Source organism: Aphanomyces astaci, assembly GCF_000520075.1.
Source record: "Aphanomyces astaci strain APO3 unplaced genomic scaffold supercont1.41, whole genome shotgun sequence".
Classification (NCBI taxonomy): domain Eukaryota; phylum Oomycota; class Saprolegniomycetes; order Saprolegniales; family Verrucalvaceae; genus Aphanomyces; species Aphanomyces astaci.
In genome coordinates, this window is record NW_009798304.1 from 383,004 (window position 1) to 398,763 (window position 15,760).

At 52.8% G+C, this 15,760-nt stretch overlaps 8 protein-coding genes across 9 annotated transcripts in view; 5 read left to right on the plus strand and 3 right to left on the minus strand.

The window, feature by feature from the left end:
• Positions 1 to 137, minus strand: part of H257_12588 (hypothetical protein) — a gene marked incomplete at its 5' end in the record, with an annotated part of 1,284 nt that extends 1,147 nt beyond the window's left edge. Inside the window, one exon of the mRNA XM_009839857.1 lies at positions 63 to 137. Coding sequence (XP_009838159.1) covers positions 63 to 137 — 75 coding nt within the window. The remainder of the gene's footprint in view (positions 1 to 62) is intronic.
• Positions 138 to 1,306: 1,169 nt separating this feature from the next.
• On the minus strand, positions 1,307 to 3,734 carry H257_12589 (the record flags this gene model as incomplete). 2 transcript variants are annotated; one of them, XM_009839858.1, is made up of 7 exons in its annotated part: positions 1,307 to 1,548; positions 1,602 to 1,653; positions 1,701 to 1,769; positions 1,842 to 1,887; positions 1,940 to 2,286; positions 2,346 to 2,723; positions 2,781 to 3,734. In XM_009839858.1, the coding sequence occupies 7 exons, from the start codon at positions 3,732 to 3,734 to the stop codon at positions 1,376 to 1,378; spliced, it is 2,019 nt and encodes a 672-aa protein (XP_009838160.1). In that variant the 3' UTR covers positions 1,307 to 1,375. The 2 variants fall into 2 exon arrangements, with proteins under 2 accessions (XP_009838160.1, XP_009838161.1); XM_009839859.1 differs by having other exon boundaries at positions 1,602 to 1,769.
• A 333-nt stretch (positions 3,735 to 4,067) lies between these two features.
• H257_12590 (hypothetical protein) lies at positions 4,068 to 5,754 on the plus strand (the record flags this gene model as incomplete). The annotated part of the gene is made up of 2 exons (XM_009839860.1): positions 4,068 to 5,121; positions 5,186 to 5,754. The coding sequence occupies 2 exons, from the start codon at positions 4,068 to 4,070 to the stop codon at positions 5,752 to 5,754; spliced, it is 1,623 nt and encodes a 540-aa protein (XP_009838162.1).
• Positions 5,755 to 5,925: 171 nt separating this feature from the next.
• On the plus strand, positions 5,926 to 7,071 carry H257_12591 (hypothetical protein; the record flags this gene model as incomplete). Its single annotated transcript, XM_009839861.1, has 1 exon — positions 5,926 to 7,071. One exon carries the CDS (start codon positions 5,926 to 5,928, stop codon positions 7,069 to 7,071), a length of 1,146 nt encoding a protein of 381 aa, XP_009838163.1.
• A 186-nt stretch (positions 7,072 to 7,257) lies between these two features.
• Positions 7,258 to 8,717, plus strand: H257_12592 (hypothetical protein). The gene is made up of 3 exons (XM_009839862.1): positions 7,258 to 7,644; positions 7,710 to 7,780; positions 7,841 to 8,717. The coding sequence occupies exons 1-3, from the start codon at positions 7,328 to 7,330 to the stop codon at positions 8,638 to 8,640; spliced, it is 1,188 nt and encodes a 395-aa protein (XP_009838164.1). The 5' UTR covers positions 7,258 to 7,327; the 3' UTR covers positions 8,641 to 8,717.
• Positions 8,718 to 8,834: 117 nt separating this feature from the next.
• Positions 8,835 to 10,674, plus strand: H257_12593 (hypothetical protein; the record flags this gene model as incomplete). The annotated part of the gene is made up of 8 exons (XM_009839863.1): positions 8,835 to 8,878; positions 8,944 to 9,170; positions 9,216 to 9,360; positions 9,408 to 9,538; positions 9,597 to 9,861; positions 9,950 to 10,176; positions 10,235 to 10,484; positions 10,539 to 10,674. 8 exons carry the CDS (start codon positions 8,835 to 8,837, stop codon positions 10,672 to 10,674), a joined length of 1,425 nt encoding a protein of 474 aa, XP_009838165.1.
• Positions 10,675 to 11,159: 485 nt separating this feature from the next.
• On the plus strand, positions 11,160 to 12,649 carry H257_12594 (hypothetical protein; the record flags this gene model as incomplete). The annotated part of the gene is made up of 10 exons (XM_009839864.1): positions 11,160 to 11,338; positions 11,408 to 11,474; positions 11,528 to 11,627; positions 11,686 to 11,757; positions 11,799 to 11,925; positions 11,990 to 12,055; positions 12,122 to 12,197; positions 12,250 to 12,290; positions 12,348 to 12,459; positions 12,515 to 12,649. 10 exons carry the CDS (start codon positions 11,160 to 11,162, stop codon positions 12,647 to 12,649), a joined length of 975 nt encoding a protein of 324 aa, XP_009838166.1.
• Positions 12,650 to 15,361: 2,712 nt separating this feature from the next.
• On the minus strand, positions 15,362 to 15,727 carry H257_12595 (hypothetical protein; the record flags this gene model as incomplete). The annotated part of the gene is made up of 1 exon (XM_009839865.1): positions 15,362 to 15,727. One exon carries the CDS (start codon positions 15,725 to 15,727, stop codon positions 15,362 to 15,364), a length of 366 nt encoding a protein of 121 aa, XP_009838167.1.
• Between the last annotated feature and the right edge of the window lie 33 nt (positions 15,728 to 15,760).

The window sequence follows — 15,760 nt, forward strand, 5'->3', positions numbered from 1 at the left end:
GCAAAGATAAGGCGCTGTTGGTCCGGGGGGATGCCTTCCTTGTCCTGGATCTTCTGCTTGACGTTGTCGATCGAGTCCGAGGGCTCGACGTCGAGGGTAATGGTCTTGCCGGTGAGGGTCTTGACGAAGATTTGCATGGTTGGATGAGTACTGGAGCTGGCAAAATCGGAAATGAGCGTTCAGATCTTGCGCAGAAAACTGTTTAGACCTACACTCGCTATTGTTCTCGAAAAACCACGTGTTCGACAATCCCAAAGAATACTCAAGCCCAATTGAAATTCTCGAGTTGGTCAAAGTTTTATATCCAGACAGAGTGTAGGTCGTGTCGCAGAATTCCACGTCCTCCAACGTAGGTTCGACCCAAGCCTTCTGTGCGATCAAGGTAGCGCTAGATTGTTCATATCCGCCAGCGAGCAGCTCAATCCCACGGTTTATCAACCGTAACAGCACGAGTACTGTAGAGCGGCAAGCCGTCGATCGTGCAGGCTAACCAACAACTCGCACCTCCAACGGATAAGTGTATCCCATATCCAGTATACAGTATGGAGGTGACCAACTGACAGCATCGTCTGCGTTAACGAGACTGACAACGTAGGACTGGATTTTTCAATTAAAATAGTTTGCCAATGCAATGACACGCCAAGGGTCTAACACTGAAGTAAGTATTCACAAGGAGGCCCAGTGCATTCACACTCGAGGAGTGGCGTGTGGGGTACTACGTACGTACTACAATAGTTGCGGCGGGGTGGAGGCGGTTCATCGTAATGGCTTTGTGGAGGATTTGGTACTACCAGCAGTACAGTGTGATATTTCGTAGCATGCATGAGTGTTTTCTCGAAAGTGCCGCCGAGTGCGTTGATTAGCGAGGCCACCCTCACAACTGAAGATAGGATATTTTTCGTCGAAAATAGATAACCTTTGTATCCAACGACATTCAAAAATAGATTATTTACGACAAATTATCGAAATTATTATTGTTACTACGGTAGTACAATAATCCTTCAAAGTAATACTATCTTGAGCGCATCGTCAGTCGCTCAAGTCTTTGGTGGATTGAAGCGGCGACTCGCCCGCCTTGAAGTCATTGACGGACGCTCAGTAGGAGGAACATCGACAAATCAATATATTATTACAAGGATTGCCTATTTAATGGCTTTCACATTGAAGCGAAGGATGATTGTTTGTGGATGAGTCCTGTGTAAGACTCATCCACAAACAATCACAATGTCAGTTGCAGCCTGACTGACCTCCACGGCGGCGGCTATTTGGACCACAGTTCTTACCCAGTGTTGTTATAAAAAGTAGGTGGGGTGTGGAGGAATATATAGTATAGCTATAACGTTAGCCTTAAGTGGACAGCTAATTAAGCAAGGTCTTAGTGGTGTTGCCCAGCGTCCGACTTGGACGGACTGAGCTTGATTTCGTCCATGTTCACATCCGACGGATGGATCGGGGCGGCGCTGGTCGTTCGGTCCATCGACGTCATCGGGTCTTCAATCGTCACGAGGTTGTCCAAGTACGTCTTGGGGCGCAAAAACGACGTCGCGCCTAACAATCTCAAGTTATAACACTACTAAACATATCACTTGTTATTACTGTACCAATGACAATGTCGCGCTTTTCTTTGTCACGGAGTTCGTACACACTGCGCAACTGCAACCACGTTACTGTGGTATTTCATGTCGCGAATTCAAATATACCTCGGAATATGTAGCCCCCCCAGCCACAAACACAATCAACTTCTCGCCCACAAACGCCGCATCCTTGCCCTACAATATCCAAAATATCCCCCATTCCATCGTCAGCATACACACACTTGAACTTCCCACGCTCGCTCGTACCCCAGTAGGCGACTCCCCGCCCTTGTTGAACTTGGCCGCCACTTTCCTGCGGATCAAGTGACTATTGGATCGGATTATTATGTCATGCAATGCCGTACTTGCGCATGGACACGGGCTCCTTCTTCGACGTCGGCGAGTTCGACCCCGACGGGGGACTGATGACATAGGGAAACTCGGTGGCGTCGAGGGTCTTCTTAAGGATCTTCTCCATCCACCCCTTCAGTTTCGGCTCGTAGCGGGACGTGGCGTACTCGGACGACGTCGCTTTCTTGGCCGCGGTTGTCAGGTCGTCCGTGGTCAGCGCGTGGCCCGTGGCGTTGGCCACGACGGAAATCTTGGACATGAACACTCCTAGGTATTTCATGTTTTGAAGCGCCTTGTCCGTGATGGCGGGGAGGTTGGCCAGCTGAAACAACTTTTTGCGCTCGACGTCTTTCACCGCGTCCTACCAACCACAACCTCACGTCAAATGGTGACCGAGTTTCACGATCAAAAGATACACACGTTTGTGATGACAAAGATCGCGAGGAGCCGCGCCTTGTCTGAATTCGGGACCTTCGGGTCGCGCAGCAAGTCTTCCATGTCCTTCATCACTTTCGGCAGCTTGATCTTCTTGCCCGTCTCGTCCACGCCCGTGGCCATGCTCTGCTCCAGCGTCGACACACCGAGCAGGTCGGTCTTGGTGAACACGTCCAGCGTCTTGCCCGCCAAGTACAAATGCTGCGACAGCTTGCTCAGTGTGTCGCGGAATTCGGGCAATTCGCGAAGGGCCGCGGCCAGCTGCGCCACGTCTGGAGCCTTCCCGCCTTTGCCTGTCAGCGACGTGCCGGCGTTCGACGCAGACAGCGCCGCCATGCGTTGTCCGATGTCCTGACTCACTTCCTACAGTTCCAGGGTCAGTTCTTGCCTCTCAATATGATGACAACAAGTGATACGGACGGCAATATGCGTGTGGCGAAGTTCACACCACAGCGGATCGTTCTCGTTCAATAGGGCTTGCTTGGTGACGGTGCCGTTGGCCGTGTCCGCGGGGTACGAAATCGCGTCGCCGTCGAGGCCATTGCCGTCCAAGAGGTCGTACACCATCGCTTGGTACGTGCATTCGTGCATGAGCGGGGACATTTGATCCTGTGACCGCTCCATGAAGAGAAGCGTGGACCGCTGGGGGCAATAGGCAAACGCGGAGTTACCGGCCACGTAGTCGTTCATTTTCGTTTGAAAGAGCCGCGCGAGAGTCTCCATTTTGTGCTGGCCGGCGCGGAATCGGACGTACGGGTACTCGTCCAATGTGGCGCAAAGAGTCACGAGTTTGGCGCTGATGGATTGGAGAATCGGGTCCACGGTGGACGGGTTCGAGAGCGGCGAGTACAGCGTGTGCATGGCATGCGGCATGTCTAGCGAGAACGCCGCTTGCTCGATGGCGAGGTAGTCCAGGTTGACTTCTTTCAGCGTCTTGACGCGGGAAAGAAGAGATGGACACGTCTTGAGCTTGGCCAGCACGGCGCCGTCGATGCGGGAATTGAAGTACAAGTGCACGGCGCCGTACATGGGGGTCTCGGCCTTGGAGAAGTCGGCTACAACTTTGTCGAGGGACGTTGCGACAGGGGAAATGAAGTAGATGACCGCCATTTCGGGGAAAGGCTGACGTGCAAGTTCGAGCCGCTCAACGATGGACACGCCGCGTTCTGTCAAGTCGGTCATTCGAATCACAGTGTTGGCCAGGTGGGTCGTGGTGTCGTCAAGGACAAGCACCACCCATCCGTGGGAAGCCAAGCTCGTCTGCTTGATCATCTTGTCCAGAAGGTTATGCTGCACAAGCGTGCGGAGGTTGTGCGAAGCCGTTGATTCCTTGCTCATGGTGGTCAAGTGCAGGTGCAGAAGTGCTCGAGTCATCGTCGGAGTATTTCGGGCGTCGTTTCGAAACCGTCGAGTGAAATGCCATCTCGGCGTTTCATTGGTCAAATTCATCTCAATTTTCGAGGCGTGGCGATAATATAAATGGACGAGGCATCGCTTCTTCCCATTGCTGGTAGAATCCACAGGTTGCTGACACTCAAGATGCTCCAAGAACGAGAGGAGCGAAGAGAGATATCCTGTCTGTCATGACTGACAAAGCTCAGTATTTATGCATTTCACTGATTGCCTGTTAATTATCCAGGAGGATTGCCTTGCTATAGTTCCCTCGCACGACCAACATTCTCGAAGATATGTTCTTCCCAGTCGTTTATGACTGCGGCAAACATGAACTCGTTGGAGTTTGACACGCTGTCGGCGGACCTTGCGGGGGCACTGCCTGATGTGTTTGGGACGTACGGAATCTACGGCTTATATGCAGGGGTGGGCGTCCTCGTTTGGCTCGTGAGCTACCTCGTTGTGATCTCGCTGGAAATCCGCCCGTTGGCCGCGCACGAAGGCCTTGTGTCCAGCCAACCTGACACCGTGTCCCGTATCATGAGCATCTCGTCGCTGTTTTTTGCGCTTCTGTGCGTGCTAACGCCACCCGTGGACGTTTACGTGGCCACAACCCATCATTTGAACCAAGCCAAGGCGATCGGCACGTTTTACAACGTGCTGTTCGTCGTGCTGCTTCTGTACTCGTTCCTGCTCTCACCCTTTGCCTACTTTTACGCCAAGCAGAGCGAAATCCACCATATCACACGCTACTCCACGTCGCAGCGCGTCGCGAGCGCTCTCAAGCGCACGGCGTGTTTCCTCTGCTTCATGCTCATCCTCATTCTTGTCGTGTTGGTGATCGTGGTGGGCGGCAAGCCAAAGACAAGCGACATCGACTGGCTCAAGCCGCTTCTGGACCTCCAAACAGACGCCACTCTCACGCTGCATGTCTTCCTCGGCCTGATTTTGAGTATGGGCATGATTCTGTGGATCTGGCTCGGGTGTCGCGCGATGGCCACGGTGCCCGTCGACGGATTCCTCCGGCCACGGCACAACGATCGCGCCGCCCTGAGCTACCTCATGGAGGAAATCGAGCTGGAAGCGCACTCGATCGAGCGAGCGCGGCAAGCGGTCCTGCGCAAGTTCACGGTCACGGGCGTCATGTCCGACGTCGACCAGGCGCGGCTGGACGATCTCAAGAGCCGCGACCAAGTGCTACTGGAGCGCCGGCGGGTGTTTGCCAAACAGTCTAAAAAGTGGCTGTGCTGCACGTCACTGGTGTGGCGCCTCCCCATCGGCATCGTGCTCATGCTCGTGTCAATTCTCATCGTCGTGTCGCTCCTTCTCACGTCGATTGACCGCCTGCTCCACTCCACGTACAAGTCTGGTAACGTTAAACAAACCTACTCGTAGTCCCCTCCTCCAAATACGAACTAACACCATCCCCACAGGATTTGTTATCGACCACCCGTCCCTGCCCAACCCTATTGACATTGTCCTCGTCTTGGCTTCCCAGATCTTTCCGCTGGACTACGCCATCTTTGCCACGTGCTTCTTGTACATTTTCGTCGTGTCGTTTGTATGGCTAGGCCGTCGGGGGTTCCAGTTCCTCTGCTTCCGAATCGACCGTCTCCATCGACACCACACGTCGCCGTCTACGCTCGTGCTCACGACGTTGAGCATGGTGTACTTGGCCCTCGTCGGGCTCTTCTCCCTGCCGACCCTCGCGCCCCAGTACACTGCGTTTGGCCACCAGCAGTTTACGATCAACGGCACGACGCTTCCATGCTCGTTTAATGCGACAACAGTTGACACGACGTGCAAGGCGTCGCAACTGGCGCAGATCTACAACGGGTTTGCCGTCAGCGTACCCCTCGCTGGCACGGCGTTCGTGGTCGCGCAGGTCCTATGTGCCCTCGTGTTTGTGCCGTTTGTGATCCAAGCGTACTTGTTGACCGACGACCGGCCGACCGACGGCCCCGCCGACGACCCCAAGCGAGAAGCGTTGCTCAAGCGGTGAATATGTATCAGAAGTTAAAGGAGCGACACCTCAACCTGATGGACATCGAAGTTCGAATTCGAAAAGGACCTTTTTTCGAATTTGATCTAAACGAACCAATGAAACGTTGTGAAAATCGAAGTCCCAAGAGCAAGCAAGTCGCAATTGTTGAAAACAGTGCCGCCGTCGTAAATGAAGCTGGTGACGCAACTGGCAGGCATGACCGTGGCTGCCGCACTGATGGCGGCAGGCTCTCTCTGTATCAATGCGTCCAAGGTCGATGGGAAGATGCTGTACTCGAGCGCCACCGTTATGTTTCTCGTTGAAGTGCTCAAAGGACTTGTGTGTGTCGGCGTCGTCTGTGTAGCCCTTCCCCGACCTACGACGCTATGGATCGGGTGGCGCGAGACGCTGTACTTTGCAGCGCCCGCCCTTCTGTACACGATCGACAACAATCTCGTGTTCGTCATCCTCCGGTTTATTGACCCCGCTACGCTATCCATTCTGTGGAACCTCAAAATCTTCACCACGGCGGTGCTTTTCCGCGTCATCCTCCGGCGGTCCATCAGTCATCTGCAGGTCGTATCCCTCGTGCTGCTCATGCTTGGCGTCGCCACGACCCAATCCAAGCACAACATCCAACCGAGCATGCTTCAGCGCCACGGCAACGGCACCACGTCAGGTGCCACTTCCATCCCCACGACCAACCACTCGTTACATGACGATCCGTCAAAAGCCCTCATGGGAATGGGTCTCGTGTCTATCGCATGCCTGATCTCGTCGTTCGCGGGGATCGCGACGGAGTACGCGTTGAAGAAGAACCCCGGCACGCCGTTCGTGCTCCAGAATATCTACCTCGCGGGCTTCTCCATGGCGTTCAACGGCCTTGCCGCCATCGCCCAACTCGACTCGGCAAACGACTTCTTCACCGGGTACAACACATGGACATGGGTCGTCATGGTGATCCAAGTCGCGGCGGGGTTGTGCATGGGCCTCATCCTCAAGTTCCTCGACAACATCGCATGCGTGTTCAGCCATGCCATGGGGATGCTCTTCACGACACTCGTCTCGATCGTCTTCTTCTCGTTCGATCCGTCCCTGGAATTTGCATGCGGACTGAGCGTATGCATCGTCTCCATCTACCTCTATCACGTGCCGTCCGCAGGAACTGACCCGGCGCCCTGTCATGGAGAACGAGACAACCCTACTGCCGCCATCGAAGAGTATCAAAAGGTCGCCAGGATGAGTCCCATTGCTGTGGATATGGCTCCCCAAAGTCCAAGTGAGACCCAAGACGACGAAGACGACGAAGACCTCGCTATCAAAACGTCTGCTTGACACCGGTTCATGATGGTAGTCTCATGCAGTCATAGAACGCTAGGAATCAACATCTCCATGTAACATGTGAACGTATCGAAGGTCCTTGGAAGTGTGGCAAGGCGGACGCCCGTCCATGTGGTAATGAGGTTGACAAAGCAACACGCAATAATATAATGCAGTGGCATTTGATATTTGTATGTCAATTTCCTGTTTCGAATTAAAGTATTCTACAACCGTCCGTCGATCTTGGATTCCATATTTGACGTTTTTCGCGATGTCGACGCCAGACTCTACCGTGTCGGACGACTTGTACGTCTTGTTGGAAGTCGAACGAACGGCGTCGGAGGCAGATATCAAGGCAAGCTACAGGAAACTGGCGCTCAAGTTCCATCCTGATCGCAACCGCGGCGTTCCCGGTGCCGCAGAACATTTCAAAAAGCTAGCGACTGCCTATGCAGTGTTGTCTGACCCGAACCAACGTCGTTTCTACGACCTTTCATGCAAGGACGGTTCTGGCGGGAGTGTCGCTGGGCTTCACGGCATGCAGCCCATCGACGTGAACGAAATGAACGGGTTTGGCCGCATGTTGGGGTGCGTGCTTGTGATCTCAGCTCATTTCCAGCTCTCCCTCGCTTATGTATGCATGTATGCTGTAGTGCGCTGTGCTCGAAGATTGGCATTCCTTTGCCCACTCAGATCAGCCAGAATGTCCTCATGGCTGCCCGGGGTACATGCCCCCATCACAGCCCCTTCCGTAACAACCTCATCCTCATGCTTGTTCCTGTAGACCTACAAACTGGCATGGGTGGAACGAACGTCAAGGACCTTCCCGTGGGCATGGAGATGTCTGGGAAAGTGGACAAGCAGGAAGGCCACTTCTTCCGCGTCGCGATCACCGACCGCATGGTGGAATCGGGTTTCGTCATGACGTGCCGTTCCATCGCGAAGAACAAGTTCAAGCTCATCCTGTTCGACAAGGACGGGTCTGTCCGCAGCGTCCAAGAGAGCGACACCCGCGCCAAGCACACGTCGGCCGACATGTTTCTCACGCGACTGGAGCTTATGGACACGGACGACACATTCAAGTGCCTGTCCGAGCAAGAGCAGACGCTGCCCGAAGTCTTCCACCGCCTCAAGACCCTCGAGCGCATCCAGACGCCGGCGTTGGACGCGGGCACGCACCTTTTCTGCGTCTACGGGGACAACTGGTTCTCGGCGCTCCATTACGTCATCCAGTGCCTTCCCATCGAGCCCGACACGGTCGAGTCTATTCAGCACGTCGAGCAAGACCTCCTCCGCACGAAACTCGAGCTCGACGCGTACCAGGCCGAGTTCACAGCGGCACAAAAGGCGTTTGAAGCGGCTGTGGCCAAGGCGGACGGCCTCGATAAGCGCACAAAGGGGCTCATGGCTACGCGCCGCGCCGCGTACGACGATTTCTTGAGCGTCGCCGCCTTGCCGTACAAGGACATGAACAGAAAACCAGGCGCGCAGGACGAAGCTGCGGGCACGTTTGCCAGCATCTGGAACCGATTCAGTGTCCAGGCAGCCCCACCGCCGGGCGCGTGCAAGCGAGATGAGTTTTAAGTAGACACACATACAACTGTTTTGTCGGACACCCATCATGTACTGTACTGTATCCGTCCATGCGGCATCCCTTCTCGAGGCGGACCATACAACGAACATGTGAAACTGAAAGACCAACATTCACCGTAGCAAGTCAGCATACCAACATTCCTCCAACCAGGTGGATGTGGTACACTTTTGAAATCCGAATCATCATGAGAAACCAGGTCGACGACACGCGCAACAATTTGGACAAACGGTAGGATGGAGCGAGAGGAGTAGAAGGATTGGGTTGTCATGACGATCTTGACGGTGGATGCACAGGACGGCGCGGACGCGGCATGCCGAATGGTTCAAGAAAGGAATCAACCAACTTCGCACCGAGTACCTTGCGCGCGCGCCTGTGGATCCTCAGCCGTTCCTGCATGCGGTACAAGTGTTCGCTCGAATCCGCCCAATGTTGGAGCATGAAGTCAGACGAGGAGAGTACACGACGATTTCATGCGTGGGTCAAAGCACGGTGGCCGTCCACAATTGCCTCATGAAGCCAGGTACACGTCGTAGGGTCGACTAGTTCATGGATGCATTGTTGCTAGATATGGTGCACAAGTACATTGACACCCATGCGCATGAGTTCAGTCGAGTGTTTGACGAGTCCACGCCGACGTCGACCGTCTACGAAGTCGTCGCGCAGCCGCTCGTGCAGCATGTCCTTTCTGGTGGCGAGTCGGTCTGCATGATGTACGCTCCATCACTTATTATAGCGCATGGTCCAACACTGTAATTAGGTACGGGCAAACCGGGTCAGGGAAGACGCACACCATGACGGGGTTCCTTACCGACATGGGACGGGATCTCATGGCGCTGTCCTCGTCCATTGAAATGACGGCGGTGGAATTGGTCGGGTCCAAGTGTGTGGGTAAGCGAATGACACGTTTTCGCATGAAGAGTACGTCATGTTTCCCATGGTGTGATAGATTTGCTGCACGACCGCAAAAAGGTGCTCATCTGTGAATCCGAGGAAGACCAAACCATCCACTTGGTGCATTCCGCGTCCAAAGTCGCCACGTCCGTGCCGGAACTGCTCGCGCTGTTCCATGAAGCCGTGAGCCGCCGCGCCACCGAGTCGACGCAGGCAAACACAGTGTCGTCTCGGTCGCATTTGATTGTGTTTTTGAAACTCGTGGGCGCGGGCCCGCCCTCCGATGGCGGGCAGATGGTGCTCTTGGATCTCGCGGGCAGGTACTGTACGACTCCTCGTAACCAAAGTGTGTGAAAGCGCGCCAGTGTAATGTGTGAAAGCGACGACGACAACGAACCACTGTACTAGTGAGCGCAAGGAAGATCAATACACAAACGACAAGCAGCGCCAACAAGAAACGATTGAGACCAACATGAGCCACTTGGCACTCAAGCAATGCCTCTTGGCCAAAGAACAGAACGGACACGTGCCATATCGCAACAGCGCCCTCACGCGCATCCTCAAGAACAGCCTCTGGGCCACGCACAAGGCGTGTCAAGCGGCGATTGTCGTCACGGCGTCGCCGATTCCAGCCGGTCCGTGGCCTGTGTCCTTGTTGCACGCACACCGTTAACGTCATCTTATCGACGGTAGACACGGAGCACACGCTTTGCTCGTTGGTGAACGCCCGCCGAATGGTCGAAGTGAACCCGACGGTGGCGCAGTCGGTGCTGGAGATTGTCGAAACCAGCGACGCGAGGCAGGTCAAGCTGTTCAAGACGTTCTCCCACGTTGAAATCCAAGCGTGGCTGGGCCGAGTGTCCAAGGGGGCTCTTCAAGCGTACGTGGACAACATCAAACCAGCCATCACGGGCGCCGCCATGCTCCGGCTTCCTCCGGCACGGTACGATTGGCAATCGACGCCGTCCTAGTATCACTGGATGTGGTCATGTTGTAGACTTGCGCAACTGTGCAATGGACACACGGGCCACGCCAAGCTGCTCCAGCACGCGATCAAGGAAGTCATAGCCAAAGAGCAAGAGGACAAGGCGAGAGAGAGGGACATGCGGCGGGCTAATCACGCCAAAAAGTAGGACGGCCGACGACCCCCCATGCATGATGTATGCACACCTCGAGCACGATCCCCACCGGGGTTTCTATATATATTGCATGCCGTTGCGTTGTGTGTGAACCCATTCCGGGCTTGTTGACAGATATTAAAATACTCAAGGTCAAGCGCCGAATTCCGTGGCGTGTCTGTACTACTGTATGCATGCTGCAGATATGACGCGAGTCCATTGAAATGACTGGTGTGCCATCCAGCTCGTTGAACTGGCCAGCCACACCAGACTCACAAAGAGCGAGTATTGCTATCAGGTTGTATGCTACAGTATCAGCGGTGATCTGCTGCTGCCAACAACACCCCCCGTGTTAGGTAGCGTTTGAAGGAATCACCGCCTGGCTGGCCCATCGCACGACGTCCACCCGCTTCGTTTAGATGGGGATTATGATGACAGAACTGGGGTGGAGATGCCATGACGGGGTCTACTCTAGGGAGAATTTATTTCACTGATTTCAAATGTCGACTGGATTGCTCCGTCCGGATAATTTGAATATCGAGTTCGTTCTTCTGGCGATATTATTGGTTGCCACAACAGAACGAACGATGCGAAGCTACATCCGAGACGCGACTCGCCGCATCAATGACCCCGGCATGGGCCTTCCACGGCTCACGTACTCTGTGAACATGGACAAGATGTAAGACTTGCATACTTGCGTTGACGTTGTGCAAATCCAGCATGAAGGACCTCTCCACGATGAATGTAGCGGTGAAGACTTGCGATCCAAGTTTATCGAGTTCGACTGCGACGACGAAACCCAGCAGTTTCTTGACGTACGTTCGTTGATATGCGTCTTGCCATAAGATGTATACCTGACGAGATGTAGAGCTGCTTCGACACGGGCGTGTACCACATGATCACATCGATGCTGTCGACAGTTCTGAACGTGTTTTATTCCGTCACGGACACCAACGGCATGCTCAATCGTACGTTGCCTGGTGGTATTCTATCACATGGAGCCAACCAAGACACGCGTGTATGTAGGGGGGCAAATGTTCGTCTTCTCCCACGCCCAAGCCGCGCGTCTGTTGAACTTCCCCGATGGACGCTGCGGCGGTGTGTAATGAATCCCCAACACCTTTCATCACCCTCAATAGGAAAGCTCTTGGACATTGGGGCTGGCGACGGCAACGTCACGGCCAAGCTTGCCACCTTTGTCGACACGGTGTACGCCACGGAAGTATCGATGCCGATGGTGCGCGCACTCAACGCCAAAGGCTTCAAGTAGGGCAAGACAAATATATATTTCCATATATATGACGTCGATATGTATTGATTTCATTTGCAGCGCGACCCACACCACCGATTTAACCCATCCCGACATTGTGGCCCATGGCCCGTACGATTTCATCAGGTATACATGCATACAGCAGCACTTCCACTGGAGATTTACAATATATATATATAACAATATGGATAGTTTGCTCAATGTACTCGACCGAGCCGACACTCCATTGACTCTGCTGCGTCAGATTCACTCCTTGCTGACCCCGAATGTACGGGAGTAGTAGTCCCATATACCGAGATCTCAACCTTGTACCTTTGTAGGGCGTGGTATTGATCGCAGTCGTGTTGCCCTTTTCTGCCTTGTACGAATAATGATGTAGCTGTTTGTGAATGCAAGGAATGCATGATCGAATGTGTAGTGTCGAAGTCGGGACCCAGAAGTTGCCGCCAACAGAAATGCTGCCCATGAAGGGAGGATTGTGTGCAGATCGCGACTGTTTTGAGGACGCCGCGCGCATCATGGCCACAATGGTACGTTGTTATTGGCCCTCCTCAAAACTATTCGCATGATGCTCTCATGTCCAAGGTGTTTGGGTCCAGTGGATTTGACGTCCGCGCGTTCAGTCGCGTGCCGTACCTGTGTCGAGGCGATATCTCACAGCCGTACTACGTACTGCACGACGCATTGTTTACCCTCAAGAAATCCTCAAGTGACTTTTGAAATTAAATACAACACAACCAGAGTGCGCAGTTGTGTGCTTGATATGATCAGCACCATCACCACCACCACTGAGCGACGAGGTCGACACTGCAGCAGCCTCTAATCTCTACCGTACTTGCTCTGGCTGGTTGTGGCCCAGCATGGTACTGTAGTACTAGAGCGATAAAGGGAAGAAACCTAACTAGTAATAATGGTCACATAAATACTAAACATTTACAATTGACACGGAGTGATTTTTTAAGCCAGCAATGCACCAAGAGCAAGTTGTTGACTCATATTTGTGGGGAAGCCACTGGAAGTCGGGGATCCGAACGAGTCGACTCTGCAGTTGGTGCTTCGCCTTGATGGAGGTTGCAAATTGTGTTGACAGGACTAATTGTAAGGTGATTCATGTAATTTCCGCCCAGCTCGGCCAACTTTCATGGTTCCATTACTCATCACCCATGCACTCGATCCATCTGCAAAGATATGCATTGGAAAGACCAGGAAAAGCTCTATTACCTTATGCAGGTCCAACTATTCCACTGTAATCCCAATTTGATCCATGAATTTCTAAAAACTGAGATTTCCCTGTGTAAATGTAATTTCCGCCCAGTAATTCACTTGGATTTTGTACGGCAATTTTGCAGTACTTGCATCAGCAGAAATTCTCATAACCTCTGAAGTATAATTAATATACAGTTCTACAAGTAATTAAATTCAAAAGTAGTGCAGAAATAACGTCCATGGAACTTGTCACAGAACGTTAATCACAAAAAAAGCATCACTTTATAAGGTAATTGAATAACAAAACGTGAACCAAACTTAACATTTAGGAAGCAGGAGCAATCACTTTTTGATTAAAACCATAAGTCAATTATACAAGGTAAGTAAGTACACATCAAGTTGATTCACAATTCGATTATGAGTTAACTCACAATTCCATTATGTAATCATATTCGCTAACATCAACAGGCATTGTCGCCTTCGCTTGGCGAACTACACCTTTTTCTTTGCCTTTCGTCTTTGGCCTCTTAGCAACACGCTGAGCATCCTCACGAGTAACAATTCCAATCAGTGAAATTCGCTTGGCTGGGGCCTTCTTCACCGGTGCTGGAGGCAACAACAAGTGCGTTTCGGGGGCCTCAGCTTGGGTTTCTTCCATGCACTTCAACCAACTTGCTTGGGCATGTGCTGACTTTATCCCGCCACGTTTGAAAGCACCGAGTCGCGTAACATAGTTTCGAGGTTGGGAGGGAAGATTCCAGTGGCAGCAAACGCTCTCACGCACAAGTCTGATCGCATCGACACAGCCCACGTCTTGCATGCAAGTTCGATTGCGTCCCGCTTTGAAATCGTACGGCTTGGATTCGTCTAAACAAATTGCCGAATTTCGGCTCGGATGTTTCGTTTCAGTGGGCGAAACACACCAACGTCCAAGGGCTGGAACAAGTGCGTCGAGTTTGGAGGCAGTAGGAACAAAATGATGCCGAGCTTCTGGGCCTGGTCCACAATGTCAACGGAGTAGTGCGATGCGCAGCCATCATAAACGAGGAGCACGGGCTTTGTGACGTCGCCGGTTGCCTTGGAAAACATCTTAAGCCACGCCAGAAATAGACCGCTGTTCATAAACCCGGATGACGTCGAGGCCAGGGCCGCGTGCTCCACCGTGAGGACTTCAAATGCATCCTCCAGTACTGAAGCACCAGGAAGCACGAACAAGGGAGGGGAGACAGTGCCGTTAGCTCCAATACATCCAACAATGGTCATGTGGAAGTTGAGACTTGCTTCCTGCGACCACACGTTCGTCGAGCCGACTTGGGCAATCACCTTGTTAGCATGGCGCTTTGGTGCAAAACCGGTTTCGTCCATATTGTAGACACGGGCAGCATCGTTTCCAACCAATACTATTGCTGCCTTGATCTTAGCGTACAGTGCGTCGACATCGTCATCGGTGACGAAGTTCCGTGCGTTCGAGATGCTTTGGGACTTGCGATGTGTGAGGTCGTGGCTACGTTTCATGAAGCCATCGTACCATCCACGTGTCAATGTGGCGCCTGGAGTAAAACCGTCGATAATCTTGGTGGCCCCTTCGATCAACTCGTCGGCAGTCACCGGCATTCTTCTGGCTTGCATTGCCAGGGCCCACTCCCTGAGATCGCTCTCCATGTCGACCGTAAGCGCCAGCTTTCGACCACGCTGCTTCATCTCGTCGCCAGATCGTGCTCGGCGGACGGCTTCTTTCAACGTGGTTTGTGGGATCTTGGCATCGTTGGCGATGGAGTTTACGCTCTGTCCATTCTCTCTATCCAACGCTTGGTCCAATGCAGCGGCAAATTGGTCTCGTGAATAGAGTTTCATTTCGCAAGTGGCGCAATTTTGAGTCGAGCGGGAAATAAACCTTGGAAACATTGTAAGTTTGATATATTTAATGTTATGAGTATTTGATAGAAGAGGAATTAGTTTTGTCCAATCAATTTCACTTGATGATTGTGATTGGCTGTCAACTGGGCGGAAATTACATGGTGGGCGGAAATTACATGAATCACCTTAATCCTTAATGCAAAGTGATTTCTTGTGTCAATGTGTACCATGGGCATCGGTTGTTTGTATGCCAGTCCGGCATTGCAAAGCACGAGTTCGAATGCAATTGTGATTACCCTGGCAAACTCATAAGAAGCATAAATATTGATGATATTAAGGTCAAATAACTAAATAGGACACTCAAGTGCTTCAAGGCAGCAATGCACCATGCATGTTGATGGCGCATTGCATGAGCGGCATGAGATGCGATTCGCACAACATCTTGTACGACCAGTCCAAGCCTCGCACGAACATCCGCTTCGAGTTATGCAGCCAGTCACTGCCGACAACTTCGTCCCGCCATGAGCTCTGAATGCCGTGCATCGTGAATGCCACGGAGAACGGCGCGTCGTCGTCCTCGTCGATGACGGAGCTGACACTCAACCGCTCACCTTGGTTGCAATGGTCTTCGTTGTCATGTGGCCACGAGTCTTGTGGAGTTTCCAGCATGCTGGAGAAGTCGATAGCCTCGAGGGCGGCAATGAGCTCGTCAATGCTTTGGGTTGGTGTAGGCATCAAGTTGATGACGTCCTCCAGGTCACCCCACTG

Bases quoted from the DNA above. Each gene is read 5' to 3' on its own strand.
- H257_12592 (XM_009839862.1), top strand. From the start codon at position 7,328: ATGTCGACGCCAGACTCTACCGTGTCGGACGACTTGTACGTCTTGTTG. The intron at 7,645-7,709 runs GTGCGTGCTTGT...TGTATGCTGTAG, and splicing joins GGGTTTGGCCGCATGTTGGG to TGCGCTGTGCTCGAAGATTG. The intron at 7,781-7,840 runs GTACATGCCCCC...TTGTTCCTGTAG, and splicing joins TGTCCTCATGGCTGCCCGGG to ACCTACAAACTGGCATGGGT.